This window comes from Gadus morhua, chromosome 1 (assembly GCF_902167405.1).
Source record: "Gadus morhua chromosome 1, gadMor3.0, whole genome shotgun sequence".
Lineage (NCBI taxonomy): Eukaryota > Metazoa > Chordata > Actinopteri > Gadiformes > Gadidae > Gadus > Gadus morhua.
The window spans coordinates 24,340,328-24,356,474 of NC_044048.1; the positions used below are offsets into that span (position 1 = coordinate 24,340,328).

The following is a 16,147-nucleotide window of genomic DNA, read 5'->3' on the forward strand; positions in this document are numbered from 1 at the left end:
TAGGTGGACACGCCCACTTGTGATGTCAGAAGAGGCAGATTTTCAAATGGCTTGTAACGGCTAAGCACACTCACACCTGGTGGTATAATGTGTCACCTTTAATGCTATTCTTTGTGCATTTTAATTCATTTCCGTTGAATGGAGAAGAACTGTAAATATTCTCTCACTAGTGTTGATAAACTATTGTTGAGAAGCTGAGAAAATTGTTGCTGTGAGAAATGCATTGTGTTTACGGGTTGGTGAAGTAAGAAAGCACGCATCAGCTGAGCTTCCAAGCAAAAAAAGGCAGGGCCGTTTATTTGTTTGGCACTGGAACAATAAAGTACATTCTTGGACTATTATGGTTATTGGACGTATTTGCGTTCAAGCAGCGCTGATTCATATAAACAAACCATTAAGCATAAATAAAAGGCAGATGTTAAATCAAGACTACAAACATAATGCCATCTGGTTGGTCTCTACAATTATAAAATATACAACAGATTACTGCTAATATGAATAGTAATTTTTTAGTGCAATGATTTAGAATCTCAATGGATGGCAGGTACAAAGTGGCTCTCGCAGACCTGACCCATCGCGAGGGCAGTTACATTCAGGACATTGTGGTGCATGCATCACATTCTTGTCAGGTCAAAGAACGAGATCCATCAAAAATCTTGTCGCTCCCAATAAGATCTGGTTGCTCCGTTTCACACAAAGAAATATGGGACCCGATGTCTTTAGTCTTTAAAAGAGGAATTTTTTTTTTTTATATAAGAGCCATTTCAATATCTATCCACCAGTGAAATCACAAGTTGCTATTGGCACAGTCTACCTGGGAGGGAGGACGTAATCGGGGATCACCTGAACCTATCTCTCATACATCTGGGTGATTACTTGCGAGCTCTCTAATGGACACCTTTTGAAATGGACTGAAAATGCACAATCAGATCACATCTGGTGAATGAAGGACACACATGAGCGAGACCCAGCCAGTTAGACTGGACTGAGCCAAAGTAAGTGCTGATGAAGGCATGCTCCGGTACGTCTGCCCTCTCATAGATGGCAACTCGCCGACGGAGCAAAGGCTCGCATCCACGACACACATTAATAAAGGATTATAAGCGGAGCGAGACGCTGATGTCTCGGGGGAACACAGAGCAGAGATGAGCAAGAGGCGGCATGCTAAAATAAAAATGTCATTTGTTTGTAACGCTGGCGGTGGTCCGTTCCCTAACTATAGTATTGCATGTTCTTTGGTGTTTGCGGCGTGTGCCACATGTTCCTGTTCTCTTCTTGGGGGGGGGGGGGGGGGGTTCAATGGCGGTCCTCCATTGACGGTTTTTTGGGCATCATAAAACTTTACAACATAAGTCTTTAAATCCGGGACTGCATGAAAGGGTGGTCCCCCACCACCACCCCGGCCCCGGTATCGTGTGATTCAGTGTTGAACTACACACAGTGAACGTCATTGAGCTGCCCCAACGCAGTGATGGATGGATGGATTGGAAAGTGGCCTGCGTTGATTATTGGCTTCAACGTTTGGGTCTTCTGGGACCTGTGGCCGGTCACTAGGGCCACCGTTACAAGGGACAACAACCAGGCCATCGAAAGGCCTCAACCGCTTCAGGATCACAGCTCTTGGCCGCACTGCTTCTAAATACATTTTGCAACAACTTTCTGAGGAGATGAGGCGATAACAAACAAAAGGCCGTTTGATATGTACTTGGCAGTGGACTCGTTGACTTAAATTTAGGATTAAGTGCTGCATGGATCCTTTTTAAACAAGATTACAAAAGGGCTGATCATTTGGTTGATCCAACCCAAACCCTGATATTGTAGTCACCTTTCTGACGATATAAAAGTTATTTTTAAAAACCACATTGATAATAATGGCCCATCAGATCCAAAAGATGGTTCCACTTAACGAAATATAAATATGGCACATACGCTATAACTACCACGATGTAACAGCCCTCCTACACGGGCAAACAAAAGATTTCCGTTCAGAGTGGAGGATGTACGGGCTCCACAACTAACTGTCCCCTGGGTGGCTGAGCTGCATGTCTCCGTCGCTTAGCTGCTCTTCCTCCTCCTCCTCCTCCTCCTCCTCGCTGTCAACCCGGGCGAAGTAGTGCCGCCGGCGCCGCTGCTGGTGCTCCCCCCGCGGGGCCCGGAGCGAGGCCCCAGTTCCTGACGCCGCTATCGGAAGCCCGTCCTGCGAAACCCAACAGTAGCAGATACAAGCGTCACCAATACAACCGTAAAAATACTGTATCTCAACCGTCATACAGCCTGTATCTCAACCGTCATACAGCCTGTATCTCAACCGTCGTACAGCCTGTATCTCAACCGTCATACAGCCTGTATCTCAACCGTCATACAGCCTGTATCTCAACCGTCATACAGCCTGTATCTCAACCGTCATACAGCCTGTATCTCAACCGTCATACAGCCTGTATCTCAACCGTCGTACAGCCTGTATCTCAACCGTCGTACAGCCTGTATCTCAACCGTCATACAGCCTGTATCTCAACCGTCATACAGCCTGTATCTCAACCGTCGTACAGCCTGTATCTCAACCGTCATACAGCCTGTATCTCAACCGTTACACAGACTGGCTCTTAACCGTCACAAAGACTGGCTCTTAACCGTCACAAAGACTGGCTCTTAACCGTAACAAAGACTGGCTCTTAACCGTCACAAAGACAGGATCTTAACTGTCACCAAGACTGGATCTTAACCGTCCCCAAGACTGGATCTTAACTGTCACCAAGACTGGCTCTTAACCGTCACAAAGACAGGATCTTAACTGTCACCAAGACTGGATCTTAACCGTCACCAAGACTGGATCTTAACTGTCACCAAGACTGGATCTTAACTGTCACCAAGACTGGATCTTAACCGTCACCAAGACTGGATCTTAACTGTCACCAAGACTGGATCTTAACTGTCACCAAGACTGGATCTTGACAGACAAATCCAACTGTCCTGAATACAAACGTCACAAAGAATAGACCCGAGTGCTCTTTCAGAGGGCCTGTATTATTCGCAATGAAAGACTGATAATACTAGTGTGATAAGACGCAGTTGTGCGACACATCCCTGATTGTAAAGGTTCCACTGAAAACTGGTTGAAACTGGTTGTTAGTTGGCTCGCTAGAAAGCAACAAGGTCCCAAGAATCCTGAACGGAACCAGTTTCAAAACCAGGGCTTATTTGATGAATAATGGCCATCAGTCTCACCTGCATGGCCTCCAGGTTCCCAAAGAACTGCTCAACGGGGAGGATCTGGTTGCTGTCGTCATCGGGGAAGAGGCTCTCAGCGCCGCCACCGCCAGCCCCGCCTACGTCATCCTCCCCGCCACCCATCTCCTGGTCCTCTCCGCTCTCCAGGAGACAGCTCGCCCTGCAGCCACCACTCCTCCTCCTCCTCCTCTCCTCGTTCTCCTTGCCCTCCGGCTCCTCCTGAGGCAGGGGTGAGGCGGTGCAGCGTGTTCTGTTGGGGGCCCGCTGGCACTCACAGCTGATGAGGGACAGTTTGTCCGACAGAGGGATCCCCGGGATATGGCTGCAGGAAGTCGGGTCAGTCTTGTCAGACTTGTGTCGTTTCCGGTTTGTGATCTCCCTTCGTCTCCCGGTGGAGGCCTGTGGTTTGAGGATAAGGTGTTGTAAGGGGCAGGATAGTCTAACAGTGGATAGGGTTTATTACTCGCAGTTGAAATTCATGGTTTAAATCCTCAGGTCCGCCTTTAATCTGTAGGCCTCCTAGATGCCAGGTCGCCCTGTTCATTAATGACGTGTTGTGAAAAAGATAAGTCACGATAGTCGCTCTGGACAATTTAAAAAACATTTTTTAATGAAAAGAGATGATAAATCAAACAAAACTATCAAGAAAAATAAAAAGGGCGGTTTCTCTGTAAATGTGACATTTAAAATATCGACACAACACTAACCTTACTGGATGCTTTGACATCCGAACTGCAAGTCTTCATTCTGCGTTTCATGTTTCCCAAGCCAGACCTCTGAAAGTGAAGACATTTAGTTTCGTTTTGTTATACCGCAGCACTATCTCGGTTCTAAATAATCTCAGGTATGGACATAACTTTGGTGTGTTGTCATACTTGAGCCTCTGTCTACACACGCACATCATGTGAAGCTAAAGTGGGGAGCTAGCGGCGCCGTAGCTCTGAGGGATCAGACAGACACATACACACACGGCTGGTGAAAAGACTGTGCATCCCTCCCTCGTGGCCACACATTGTTACTCACACGACTTGAATATAAATATAACCTGTGTGGTCTGTGGTGTGTCACTTTCATGTGAGCACTTTATCAAATAAAAAACATTTCTCACATTTCCCCAAGACGCGTTGGACACCGGTGGACAAAAGAAGATCAAACTTTGGTTTCACGATCATTTAAACAGCTCAACGTGGAGATCAAAACTCAGCGGTCGTGAATGGCCCCATTTCGCTCACCGGTTGTAGTTAACATAGCTAATTTAGCGTTTAACCCGATTCTCCTCAATTAGCTAGTGGCCATTGATGGTGTTACTTGACTGACTCACACAAACACACACACACAAACACGCATCTCACATGTCTCATATTCCGAATCCGCGAAGCCTCGACGTTTCCCTCCGGGGTTCCTCCAGCGGGGCGCGATAAAATGCTGCTCGTCGTAAAACAAACGAATTATTCATAATCCTCGTCCGTGAGAGCTACATGATTCCAAGAGCAGGCGACACACGGAGAATCGATGGGGCCCGGGGAGAAGCATCGAGCCCTTGATTCCTTAGAATTTCCTAGTGGAAGTGGAGAGCAGCCGAGGACAGTTCAACCGTAGGTCGACGACGCGTCGCGGAGGTGGGGCGCCGCGTATGTAGCCGGATCATTGGTTGCAGGTGCTGCCTATGGACTGTACTGTACATAAATATTTAATACACAATTTACCACAGAAAATATTAGGTAGGTAGAAAAGAATCGTACTACAGGGGTAAAATTCACGCTGCGTTTGCCTGAGATCAGATGAATGATCGTGAGTTTAAAGGCGCGAGAAAATTTGCGTTGTTATGAACAAAACTCACGGGTCAACTATTAGGTTCAAAGAGCGACATGGAGTAGATCTCGTTGAATTGCTTTAGTTGCCATTACACTGTTACAATGTCATGACACATCATTCTTGAATAGGTCCATCCATGGGACACATACGTCGTGAGTCCGCGACCCCTAGGTGGTCGACTGAGGTACTGCAGGGGGTCCGCCATTTTCATGTCAATTGTATGCAATGCAAGTACATCCTAAAGTACGCACGAGGGCGCTATTAGCTCAGCCATGTTCACTCGAATTGACCTTCAAAGATGTTCCGAACTCCCGTAGAATTGAACCTGATGTCATCAGGTTCAATTCTACGGAAGTTCACATACAATAGACATACTGATGATATCGTCTTAATCAGATAGTCAACTCCCTCTTTCCTCTTTTTACAAAATAAATCTCTGGGTAATTGATTCATTAGCTGGTTTGTGTTGTGTGCACTGGTTTAGGTTGTCTACATTGGTTTGGGTTGTGTCTAAATTGTATTTAATTCAACTCCATTGTCATTGACACAACAGGGTAACTTGGGAAGGTATGTTGTTTACCTTATTCCTCCACATCTAGGTTATGTGTCACGGTTGGATAAGTCAGAGAGGCAGAGGGCGCCCCTTTTTTTTAACGTACATCTTGCTGATGTACGTATTTTGTCACTATTTGTTCTCCAGAACTCCTGTTGTAAAGGGTAGGCTACTTATTGTTGGTACACTTCAGATGGAGGTGCAATGAAAGGCTGATCAATTGTTAAAATGAATGAACAATTGCAAACTAACAGTTAACTGTGGATTCTTTCTGTGATAAATGCTCTCTACTCTGCATCAAATAGGTTTGTATTTAAACATTTGCATTTGTCTGCTCTCTAACCAGGGGCCCTTAAATATGCATTCATATTCTTATTGTATTGCTCGTTGGCCTAAACATTATTGACCGATGATCACATTGAGCCCATATTGAAGAAGAAGGAAAAGGGAGGAGCAGTTCTCCCTTCCCATCAGCCCAGGCTCATTGTGCTGGTCAAAACAGTCTTTTAATCAAATACGTTTTTTGTAGATAAGTAAGATTAATTAAGTGGACACAGCAAATACAGTCGGTAACTCTTGTGGCAGCTCTGCATTCCTAATAAATAATAATTTCAAAGATGTCAAGCAGTCCCTTTTCCATTCCGCACAGGACAAACATGAAGAGGGTCTGCAGACTATACTATGTTGTAGGCAAGGCAAGGCAACTTTATTTATATAGCACTTTTCATACACAAGGCAGACTCAAAGTGATTAAATAATAGATAAGTAAAAGAAAACATATGCAAAGAAATGAGTAAAATAGATCAGCATTTTAAAAAGTGCAATGTATTTAAGATCAGATCAACAGTCTCTCTGGTACCCACGTCGGGACTCCAACCCGACCTAAAGGAATTTGATACCCACGTCGGGACTCCAACCCGACCTAAAGGAACTTGGTCCTTTCTCTGGGACTCCAACCCGGATTCTAGTCAATTTCTTTTCTAGGACTCTAACCCAGATTCTAGGACTCTAACCCAGACACACGTCAGGACTCTAACCACAAACCAAAGGCCTTATTCTGGGACTCCAACCCAGACAGACGTCGGGACTCTAACCCAGACAGAACTCAGGCCTTTCTCTGGGACTCCAACCCGACCTAAAGGAACTTGGTCCTTTCTCTGGGACTCCAACCCAGATTCTAGGACTCTAACCCAGACAAAACTTGGGTCTCAAACCCTTGTCCTTTCTCTCTGGTATCAGAACATGTATCTTTCTGGTAAAAATAGAAAATAAAGGGAAAGTTAAAAAGGCATTTTAGTAATAAAATAAAAAATAAAGGCAAAGTTAAAAAAGCTTTTTAGACAGTGCAATGTATTTAAGATTTAGCAGAAAGCTAAAGCAAGCATAAAAGTCTTCAGTCTTGTTTTAAAGGTGCTCAGATTTGGGGCAAGTCTTAAATCCTCAGGGAGTTTATTCCAGCTATTTGTTGCATAGTAACTAAATCCTGCTTTCCCATGTTTCGTGTTTACTCTGGGTTAATTAACAGATTGGTCTCAGAAGATCTTAGTGGACCAGAAGGCTTATATAGTGGAAGCATATCAGTTAAATATTTTGGGCCTAAACCATGTAGGGATTTATAGGTTAGCAACATGATTGTAAAATCAATTCTCTGACCTACAGGAAGCCAATGTAACTATTTAAGAATTGGTGTAATATGATCAAATGTTTTGGTCTTTGTTAGAACTCTAGCAGCAGCATTCTGAACAAGCTAAAGCTTCCTTAGATTTTGTTTTGGGAGACCTGTAAGGAGACCATTGCAGTAATCAAGCTTACTATAAGGCATGTACAAGTTTTTGTAAGTCTTCGGTGGACATGAGCCCTCTAAGTCTTGCTACATTTTTAAGGTGATAATATGCAGATTTTGTAACTGATTTGATGTGACTTTCGAAATGTAAATCGGAATCCATGATAACCCCTAGATTTCTGCCTTTGATTGAGGTTTTCAGGGACAGGGAGTGAAGGTGTTGGGTTACTTTAAGCCTTTCCATTTTAGCACCAAATACAATTATCTCTGTTTTGTCCTCATTTAGTTGAAGGAAATTTCGGCACATCGAGTCTTTCACTAGCTCAATGCACTGGCACAGCTAGGGTGACCAGATCCCAATTCACCAGAAGTGGGACAAAGACTACGTTTGTGCGGGACACTTTCCTTTTGAGCAAGCCGTTGTTTGCGACATCTCACATTTTCTGTGTCTCTTTACGTCGAATTCACCTCCATGTGAAATGGAAAATTTACTTATGCAAACGTCACATAACACTTTACAAGACTCCCCTTGCATTGGTTTCAGCCATGGTTATATGGTTTCCCTGTCTTTGTTGTAGCTGCACTTCCTTTTAGTCATACGGGTCGCGCTCTCCTCCATATCTCCTGCCGTTCTGACCTGATTGTTTCTTGTTGGTGCGCGTGCCCTTAACCGGCGTGTTTGATTGACATGATCAAACAGCCCGCCCCTCCCCCTGATGACAGCCCTCACTGCTGTCTCCGCACACAGCTATTTGATAAATGCCAGATTATAAAACACGCATTTCCAAAAAAAGAAAAATCAGACTGTCAATAACAATGCGGGACAACGTCTTAATTTGCGGGACGTGTACAAAGTCATGGAAATGCGGGACTTTCCCGCACAAAGCGGGACATCTGGTCACCCAAGGCACAGCAGATCTATGGGCCGATAGTCATTTGGTGATAGCGATACATAGATTTGCGTGTCATCAGCATAGCAATGATGGTCGATATTGTTATTTTGCATGGTTTGCCCTATTGGGAGCATGTAGATGTTGAATAAAGAGGGTCTTAAGATCGAACCTTGTGGGACTCCACATATCACGTTGGTTGATTCTGATACAAAGTCGCCAATGGAAACAAAGTAGTTCCTATTTTCTAGTTTAAGACTGTGCCTCAAAGTATGGTCTACAGTGTCGAATGCAGCACTGACCACAGGTCTAGTAGCATTAGTATTGAGGTTTTGCCAGGGTCTGTGTTAAGATGGATGTCGTTTGCAACTTTTATAAGGGCAGTCTCAGTGCTGTGCAGGGGTCGAAATCCTGATTGGAAGATGTCAAAGCAACCAGTTGATGCCAGGAAGTGATTAAGTTGCTGGAGGACAACTTTCTCGATTTTACTTATGAACTGTAGATTTCATAATGGTCTGCAGTTGTTAATAATAGAGGCATCTAGGCTCCGCTTTTTTAAAAGGGATTTAATAACTGCAGTTTTCAAGGCTTTTGGGAAATTGCCTGACTGGAGAGAGTTGTTAACTATCTGCAATATGCCTATTGCTATGTCAAAAACATTCTTAAAGAGGTTGGAGGTTGGTAGGTTAGTGGTAAGTATCAAGGCAACAGATGGATGGCTTTAGTTGTGTCACAGTTTCCACAAGTTTTAGAGTCTATAACATTAAAGCATGCCATCCCTGCCACATTACTTTTGCCTGAACAGAGTAGTAGTCCAACATTTTAGTTTGAAGTGGTGATATTGATGCTGCGTCTGATGCCTTCAATTTTATCAGTATAAAAAGCTGCAAACTCATTGCATTTCTGAGGGGAATGAAGATCAGGTGGAATTTCTGTTGGGGGGTTGGTCAGTCTGTCAACAGTTGCATATAGGGTTTTGCATTATTAGTATTGGTTTGAATGATATTGGAGAAAAATGTTTCTCTAGCACTTTTTAAGTCTAAATTGTAGGCACGGAGGCTCTCTTTATAGAAATCATGGTGAATATTTTTGACGCCAGATGCGCTCAACCTTCCTGCATTCTTTTTTCTGTGCTGTTACAGAAACAGCTTTTCTCCAGGGTGCCTTTTGCTTTCCAGAAATCGTTTTAACTTTATAAGGTGCAATGACATCTATGACTTTCAAAATATTCAAATTCAACTTTTCTACAAGATCATCAGCAGAACACCGGTTGAGAGGTGGTAGCAAGGAGATGGCTTTTTAAAAAAGTACATTAGAATCTTCATTGATGTACCGTTTTATGACAGTATTTGATTTTGTCTGTTTGTCGGGAATAAAAGATATATTAAAGAAAACACAAAAGTGGTCAGACAAGGAAGGATCAGTCACAGAGAGATCAGAAACATTGAGGCCCTTTGTGATAACCAGGTCTAGAGTGTGCCCCTTACAATGAGTAGCCTCTTTCACATGTTGAGACAGTTCAAATGTGTCCAAAATGGTAAAATGTTTTTTCGCACACTTTGTCATTCAAATCATCAGTATGAAAATTGAAAAATGTGCAGAGTATGTGGGTGGCCTCTACATAATTAATAGGAGAACTCTGGGAGAGCATTTCAATATAGCACAAAGGTATTCAAATGATGGAAAATCACCAAATAACATGTTTCCCCTGAAATACATTTTAAAATACAGCAGCAACCCCTCCACCCCCCTTTTTCCAGATCTACATGCATCACATAGTTATAGTTGGGAGGAGCTGTCTCTATCAGAACGGTTGCACTGTTATTTTGTTCCAGCCATGTTTCAGTTAAAAACGTAAAATCCAGTTTAGAAGTGGTAATAAAATCATTAACTAAAAATGATTTCTAATTAATAGACATTAAGTAGACCCATCCTGATGGTGTTGTTGATAGGCTTTAAGGTTGTTTTTGGTTTGGAAGCAATAGGTATGAGATTTGTGAGGTCAGCAGTATGTCTAAGTTTCCCTTTGTTTACTCTCTTAGTGGTTACAGCAGGAATGCCAAAGTTGCCATGTTTTGACGTATGCAACCTTGGGTTCGGCAGATTATGCGAAACTTCCTTTATACTGTGTCTACGGCTGAACCCTTTTTTGTCTCAGTAATACTCAGGACTTCTATCAGTACAAGGAGGTGGGGGGCTGGGGCTCCCTCCGCTTTGGTGTTATCAGCCTGTGGCCATGACGTGGCGATGCTATCATTGACACAGATGCAAGTTTGATGCCAACATATTCCAGTTTCTTTAATTCAGCTGGAAAATCGCAAAGGGAGGAGACAGTGGAGCTGGAGTTGTTGTTGTTGCTATGGAAGAGATGAGGCTGGCGTCGGGCAGCACATCTGGGAAGTAGCATGTGTTGACCTTCTTACCGGTTATATCCTTGATGGTTGAGTCTCCTATAATCAGAGTGGCTGATTCACCTGCTTTCTGTGAGATGGGCCCTTGTTGGCTTGAGGTGGCGGTGGCAGACGCATGCGCAGCTCGTCTCTGTGGCGACTGGTTCATGTTCCATCTCTGTCCAAACCGTCCGTCCGGACGCATCTCGGGGCTCAGGGGTGCACGGGTGGCCGACGCATGCACAGCCCGCCTCTCTGCTTAGGGAAGGATACAGTGTAGCTTTGATCATCTTGTGTATTTGTCTGAGTTAGCTCAGCAAACTCACCCATCGGCACTGTATCCTGGAGGAGTCCTTTGCATTTTTCTAATGCTGCTAGTCTCGTTTCAAATAAAGCCACTGTCTGTCGCAGTTTGGTGCAGTCTGTGCATTTCCCAGTCTGAGATATCCGAGTACAGACGCATGTCGGCGATAGGAAAGACCAAGGCTATTGCTGCAGTCTGATCCGGGAGTCCTAAAAAGTGCCAAAATGTATTGTTGAATCGAGAGGACGAGGGAAACTAACTATATATTGTTGGGAAACTAACTATATATTTTTAAGTATCATGATCATGAAATAAAATAAAATAAAGTAGATCTGAACGATGAATTAAGTAGTTTTTTTCCAATGCCTAGCGGAGCTTCGGGAAACATGACCTCTCTCTCTGCTGCCTCTTATCACTTTGTAATTGAATCATTGTTAAATGTTTGATCATTGCAGGAGTTGTGTTTTAATCCCAGTATTCCCTATCTACCTTGGCTGTCAGGGGTTAAGTCTCAGGTGGAGGCATCCACAAAGCAGGAGTTTGTTCAGAGCTATTGCATTCAATGAATAGTTAATAGTAAAATTGAAATTTATACTAGTTCGTATTGGAATAGTTACCAGTAACTAAAGAATAAGTAGGCCTACTTGTAGGCCTAATTAATGAAAAGTGTGGACGCCAACTAAATAAACAAATGGATTCATTAGCGTATTGATTTAACCAATGTTTGAGAAACACTATTGATCGCAGCTGCCGTTGTTCTATTTAACAGATAAAGAACATATCTAAGAATGGCCCCGTCCACACAGAAACTATTTTTTTGTGAAAACGCAGAAGTCCCGAAAACACACTTTTTTTTTTTTTTTTATACTCACGCATATAGGCCTTGATTATTTACTAGTGTTTCTACAGCTAGATGCGTTTTTGCAATGAGTCCGTCTTTACGGAGAAATTCCTGAAACGCTGCCAAGGGAAACGGAGGGGAAAAGATTGTTTTCAGCCGTGTGGACGGGGCATAAGAATACTCCAATATGTCGCAAAGCTCACCAGAGGAGATCCGCCTGACCAACGTTAACAGAACTCAAAAAAAGAAAGAAAAAGGATAACCTGGCAGAAAGACTTTAGCTCTACATCTCGCAGTCCTTTGAACTGCAATATTTGTCTTTCCATTTGTGTTGCAAAAACAACACAAAGGTTGTTTGCATTGACACACGCTCACACGCACGCACAGACACAAATGCAGGGTATTAAAGCCTGTCTGGTCGCTAGGATCCACATCCACATCAGCAGATCACAGGAGCTCAGGTACGTACCTTGATACATCATGTAAAATAGCTGGATCTCATATCTCCTGACAGTGTGTGTGTGTGTGTGTGTGTGTGTGTGTGTGTGTGTGTGTGTGTGTGTGTGTGTGTGTGTGTGTGTGTGTGTGTGTGTGTGTGTGTGTGTGTGTGTAGGTCTGTCAACATGAAGCTGATACTCTCCATGTTCGTTGCGGCCGTCTTGCTCTCTGATGTCGAAGCAGGTCATGTCGTTCCCACGTCCCCTTCTGTCTCCCATTCATTAGATTTAATTTCTTTCCGTCTTAAACCATGTGGCTTTAGTAAAACATATTTTCAACCTCACTTTGCACTACAGCACTCGCCACATGTTCTGCAGGAAATGCGTTTTCTAGTTAATCCATGTGGCGGAGCAACATTCACGGTGATGAGGTTAGACAAGGTGTTGACAGGCTGCTCCTCGCTGATCTGCAGGCCGCTCGCTGGTGTTTCCTGAGGAGACCGCCAACAGCTTCGTAGAGCTGTTTCCCGCCAAGGAGCTCAGCCTGAACGCCTTCACGCTCTGCCTGAGGTTCGCCACGGAGCTCAAAGGGAAGCGTGAGGTCATCCTCTTCGCCTACCGCACGCGGGACTTCGACGAACTCAACGTGTGGCGCGAGAAGGATGGCAGGTGAGCTGCTGGATTCCAAATGTTCCCTGAAAAGATATGTTGTCCATGAAATCATTCCGGAACGAATGCCCTTTATTCATGTGGAATTAATTTAAAAAATCATTCAAAGAAAACAAGTCGAAACGTAGAATCATTTTAATAAAACGTATGTAGGGAAAACATAGATTTGAGATGCATGAAATGGTTAATTACTACAAAACAAAGAAGTTCTTCATGACATCCTCAGAACATGGATTCTGACTGCCTCTCTTCTATCGTTTAATTCAGTGAGGACGTAATTGGCCGTGTTCAAATCTAATTTAAAAAATAATTTTAAGCAAATCGGGCAAAAATTAAATGCTAACTGGCACCTTTCCATCAACTGATCGGCAGCGAATAAGCGAGGCTAAGAAAAGCCTATAATGCCCCTTTCACACCGCCGCAAAATCGGGGCCGGTTCCGGGCCAGTTCGGAGCTAGGGCCAGGGCTTTGGTTTCACACCGCCAAAGAACCGGCTCCGGCCCCTAAAAACCGGTTCAACTCTGGCCCCACTTTAGAGCTGGGCTAGAACTAGAACCGCTTTTACGCCGGGGGCAGGGGGCGGAGTTATCCGTACCTTCATAAACAGGAAGACCAACGAAGACCGGCATTTTTTAAAACACCGAAGTAAACAATGGACGTGAATCCGTGTATGGTTCTTTTTTGTTTTTTTCTGATTTTGTTTTAAATCGGAATATTCAAAGAACGAACCATACACGGATTGAATCGAAGACGAAATTGTTGTTGTTGTGTTTGAAACTGGCGCGAGGGTTCTCCTGCGCGCCTATTGTGTGGTGGTTCAACGCGTCAACGCGCCAACGCAGCTAGATGAGTCCATGTCCATGCAAGTGAACGGAGCATTCCCTCTTCGTCATAACTATCAAACCAAACATCATTCACACATTCACCGAGCGAACATTATGAAAGTAAAATGCACATTTCTCGCTAAAAATGTTTCCATAAACGCATTTGATTGCGTAACTATGTTACTATTTCCACCCAGAATAAAGAAAGATGTCGGCCGTATGCTTCTGTCCAAGCTCACTAGCCGAGACGTTTGCAGTGACGTCATGACGTTGCTCACGCCGGCTCCATGGCTGGCTCTGGCCGGTGTGAAACCAACCGGTTCTTAACTGGGGTAAGGCTGGAACCAGTTTGGAACTGGCCCTAGCACCAGCCCGGAACTGGCTCTCGGTTCTTTTTGGTGTGAAAGCGGCATAAGTGGTCGTCATGGTTTTCCCATGGATGAGATGAGAGGAATACTTTGGCCTCCTCATGGTTCCACACGTAGGCCCTACCTGTTTGATGCTACCAGCTTCATTTTCAAACGGTAGGAGAGAATCTGGGAAGGCACCAGCATTGGAAAAGCCTAATAACAACTCAGAAGGGTTGCATACGCGTGACTGAACATGAAAAGGTTTACGACTGAAACCCGAGCAGCGGTCTGGGGTTCATAGAAGCAAAAAATCACCTTTGAGTTCCAACTAACCCACATGATTTTCTGAGCCGATACTCGTCCACATCTGTGTATTGTGTTCACGGCGTGTGTTTGTTGTTTTTTTCAGGCTGTCCCTCTACCTGAGCGGACCGGGGGCTCTCTTTGAGGTTCCGGAGCTTGGACCGCTGGCGAACCACGTCTGTTTGACCTGGGAGTCGCTGACGGGGCGAACCACGATGTACGTCAACGGCCGGAGTTCTGCGAGCCAGATCTTCCAGAGGGGCCACAGGGTGCGGCCGGGGGGAAAGATTATCCTGGGCCAGGACCCCGACAACTTCCTTGGAGACTTCCAGGCCGAGCAGAGTTTTGTGGGAGAGATCTTCGGGGTGAACATGTGGGACTACGTTCTGCCTTCAGTCGCAATTCAGCTGCTGTCCACTGGGGAAGATTTCTCTGATGCCAACGTCCTTGACTGGGCCACGGTGACTCTTATGCCCACTGGGAGCGCTGTTGAGTACAAGTAAAGCTCCCTAGATACAAGCCCCAGCCCTCAAACACTAGACTAATAAAGCCACCGTGCATCATGACGTTGTGTGTCTCGAGTTTGTTTGAGTCACCGCAGGCCTCTGCTGATATAGAGCTACACTAGCTTCAATAGCTATACTAGCTTCTCTAGCTGTACCAGCTTCACTTTACTAGCTTTACCAGCTACACTAGCTTCACTATCTTCTTAAGTGTACTAGCTTCACTAGCTATCGTAGCATCAATAACTATCCTAGCTATCCTAGATTCACAAGCTATCCTAGCTATCCTGGCTTTACTAGCTATCATAGCATCCATAACTATCCTAGCCATCCTAGCTTCACTAGCTATGCTTACTATCCTTGCTTCACTAGCTATCCTTTCATGTCCATGAAGCTCCAGTGACCTTAGAGCCTTAACGCAATCAATATGGGGGGGGGCATAATCAGTATAATCAATTATTGATCAGGTCCAGCTATTGATCAGGTCTTGTGATGTCATATTTAAGCTACGTTTACACGATGACGGTCTGAACAGAAGACGCAAAAGTGGCGTTGCGTCTTCACTTTTTATTCCGCGTTTAGACGAGCGTTTTCGGGAGGAAATCTGCGTGCATACGGTGACGCAAAAGTGTCTGAGCCATGTCTGAGCGCATGCGTAGAATCTTCTTTCTCTTATCCGTGTCGCAAAAACCAAAAAGATCCTTCTATGTTCAGTAATACTATCTGTAAATATTCTATACATTTCGTGGAAATACTCCTGTATGCTTGTTAGAGCTGCCAGAGCAGCTTGAAGGTCCGACGCATGGAAATAATCTGACATGTTTGTTTATTTCCTTGTACTGGCACATGTATGTGACGTAAGCGCGTACGCGACGTGAGCAGATCTGAGCAGTGTTTTGCGTCTTGGCCGTTTAGACGGAAACGCTACGGCGGAGCGTATTCAACTTTTCCACCCTGGAGGGTGGTTTCAGATTTATGCGTTTTCATGCCCGAAAAACGCCGTCACCGTCTAAACGAAAGGCACTTCCGATTAAATATTTTGTCGTTTTCACCCGCAAGCGTCCTCGTGTAAACGGGGCCTCAGTTGTTGATCCGTTGGCCAAGTCCGACCTAAGTGATTCTCACTGTTGGCGCGACCTGATTGAAGTACTTGTTGTAGTTTTCACGCTAGAGGTCAGCAATACTCACCGTCGCACAATGACGTTGGTTTAGGAAAAGTGGAGTTGAATTCATTTTAAACAGTGTCTGTTCCTATGT

At 44.5% G+C, this 16,147-nt stretch overlaps 2 protein-coding genes across 6 annotated transcripts; one reads left to right on the forward strand and one right to left on the reverse strand.

The window, feature by feature from the left end:
- Nucleotides 1-264: 264 nt before the first annotated feature.
- Nucleotides 265-12,084, reverse strand: c1h1orf174 (chromosome 1 C1orf174 homolog). Of its 5 annotated transcripts, XM_030354623.1 has the most exons (6): nucleotides 11,836-12,018; nucleotides 10,986-11,172; nucleotides 10,744-10,914; nucleotides 3,936-4,004; nucleotides 3,226-3,627; nucleotides 265-2,197 (listed from the first exon to the last, which is right to left on the reverse strand). In XM_030354623.1, the coding sequence occupies exons 3-6, from the start codon at nucleotides 10,795-10,797 to the stop codon at nucleotides 2,015-2,017; spliced, it is 708 nt and encodes a 235-aa protein (XP_030210483.1). In that variant the 5' UTR covers nucleotides 10,798-10,914; nucleotides 10,986-11,172; nucleotides 11,836-12,018; the 3' UTR covers nucleotides 265-2,014. The 5 variants fall into 5 exon arrangements, with proteins under 5 accessions (XP_030210483.1, XP_030210475.1, XP_030210501.1 ...); XM_030354615.1 differs by having other exon boundaries at nucleotides 10,744-11,172; nucleotides 12,008-12,084; XM_030354641.1 differs by lacking the exons at nucleotides 10,744-10,914; nucleotides 10,986-11,172; nucleotides 11,836-12,018 and adding exons at nucleotides 4,104-4,168; nucleotides 4,581-5,166.
- Nucleotides 12,047-14,953, forward strand: LOC115542341 (pentraxin fusion protein). Its single transcript, XM_030354599.1, has 4 exons — nucleotides 12,047-12,265; nucleotides 12,418-12,485; nucleotides 12,715-12,910; nucleotides 14,494-14,953. The coding sequence occupies exons 1-4, from the start codon at nucleotides 12,198-12,200 to the stop codon at nucleotides 14,888-14,890; spliced, it is 729 nt and encodes a 242-aa protein (XP_030210459.1). The 5' UTR covers nucleotides 12,047-12,197; the 3' UTR covers nucleotides 14,891-14,953.
- The last annotated feature ends 1,194 nt before the right edge of the window (nucleotides 14,954-16,147 follow it).

Excerpts from the sequence above, each read along its gene's own strand:
- LOC115542341 (XM_030354599.1), top strand. The coding sequence starts at position 12,198 with ATGCAGGGTATTAAAGCCTGTCTGGTCGCTAGGATCCACATCCACATC. Across the intron at positions 12,266-12,417 it reads AGCAGATCACAGGAGCTCAG|GTCTGTCAACATGAAGCTGA; the intron begins GTACGTACCTTG and ends GTGTGTGTGTAG. Across the intron at positions 12,911-14,493 it reads TGGCGCGAGAAGGATGGCAG|GCTGTCCCTCTACCTGAGCG; the intron begins GTGAGCTGCTGG and ends TGTTTTTTTCAG.
- c1h1orf174 (XM_030354615.1), bottom strand. The coding sequence starts at position 10,797 with ATGCGTCTGCCACCGCCACCTCAAGCCAACAAGGGCCCATCTCACAGA. Across the intron at positions 4,005-10,743 it reads GCCCATCTCACAGAAAGCAG|AGGTCTGGCTTGGGAAACAT; the intron begins GTGAATCAGCCA and ends CTTCACTTTCAG. Across the intron at positions 3,628-3,935 it reads ATGTCAAAGCATCCAGTAAG|GCCTCCACCGGGAGACGAAG; the intron begins GTTAGTGTTGTG and ends CTCAAACCACAG.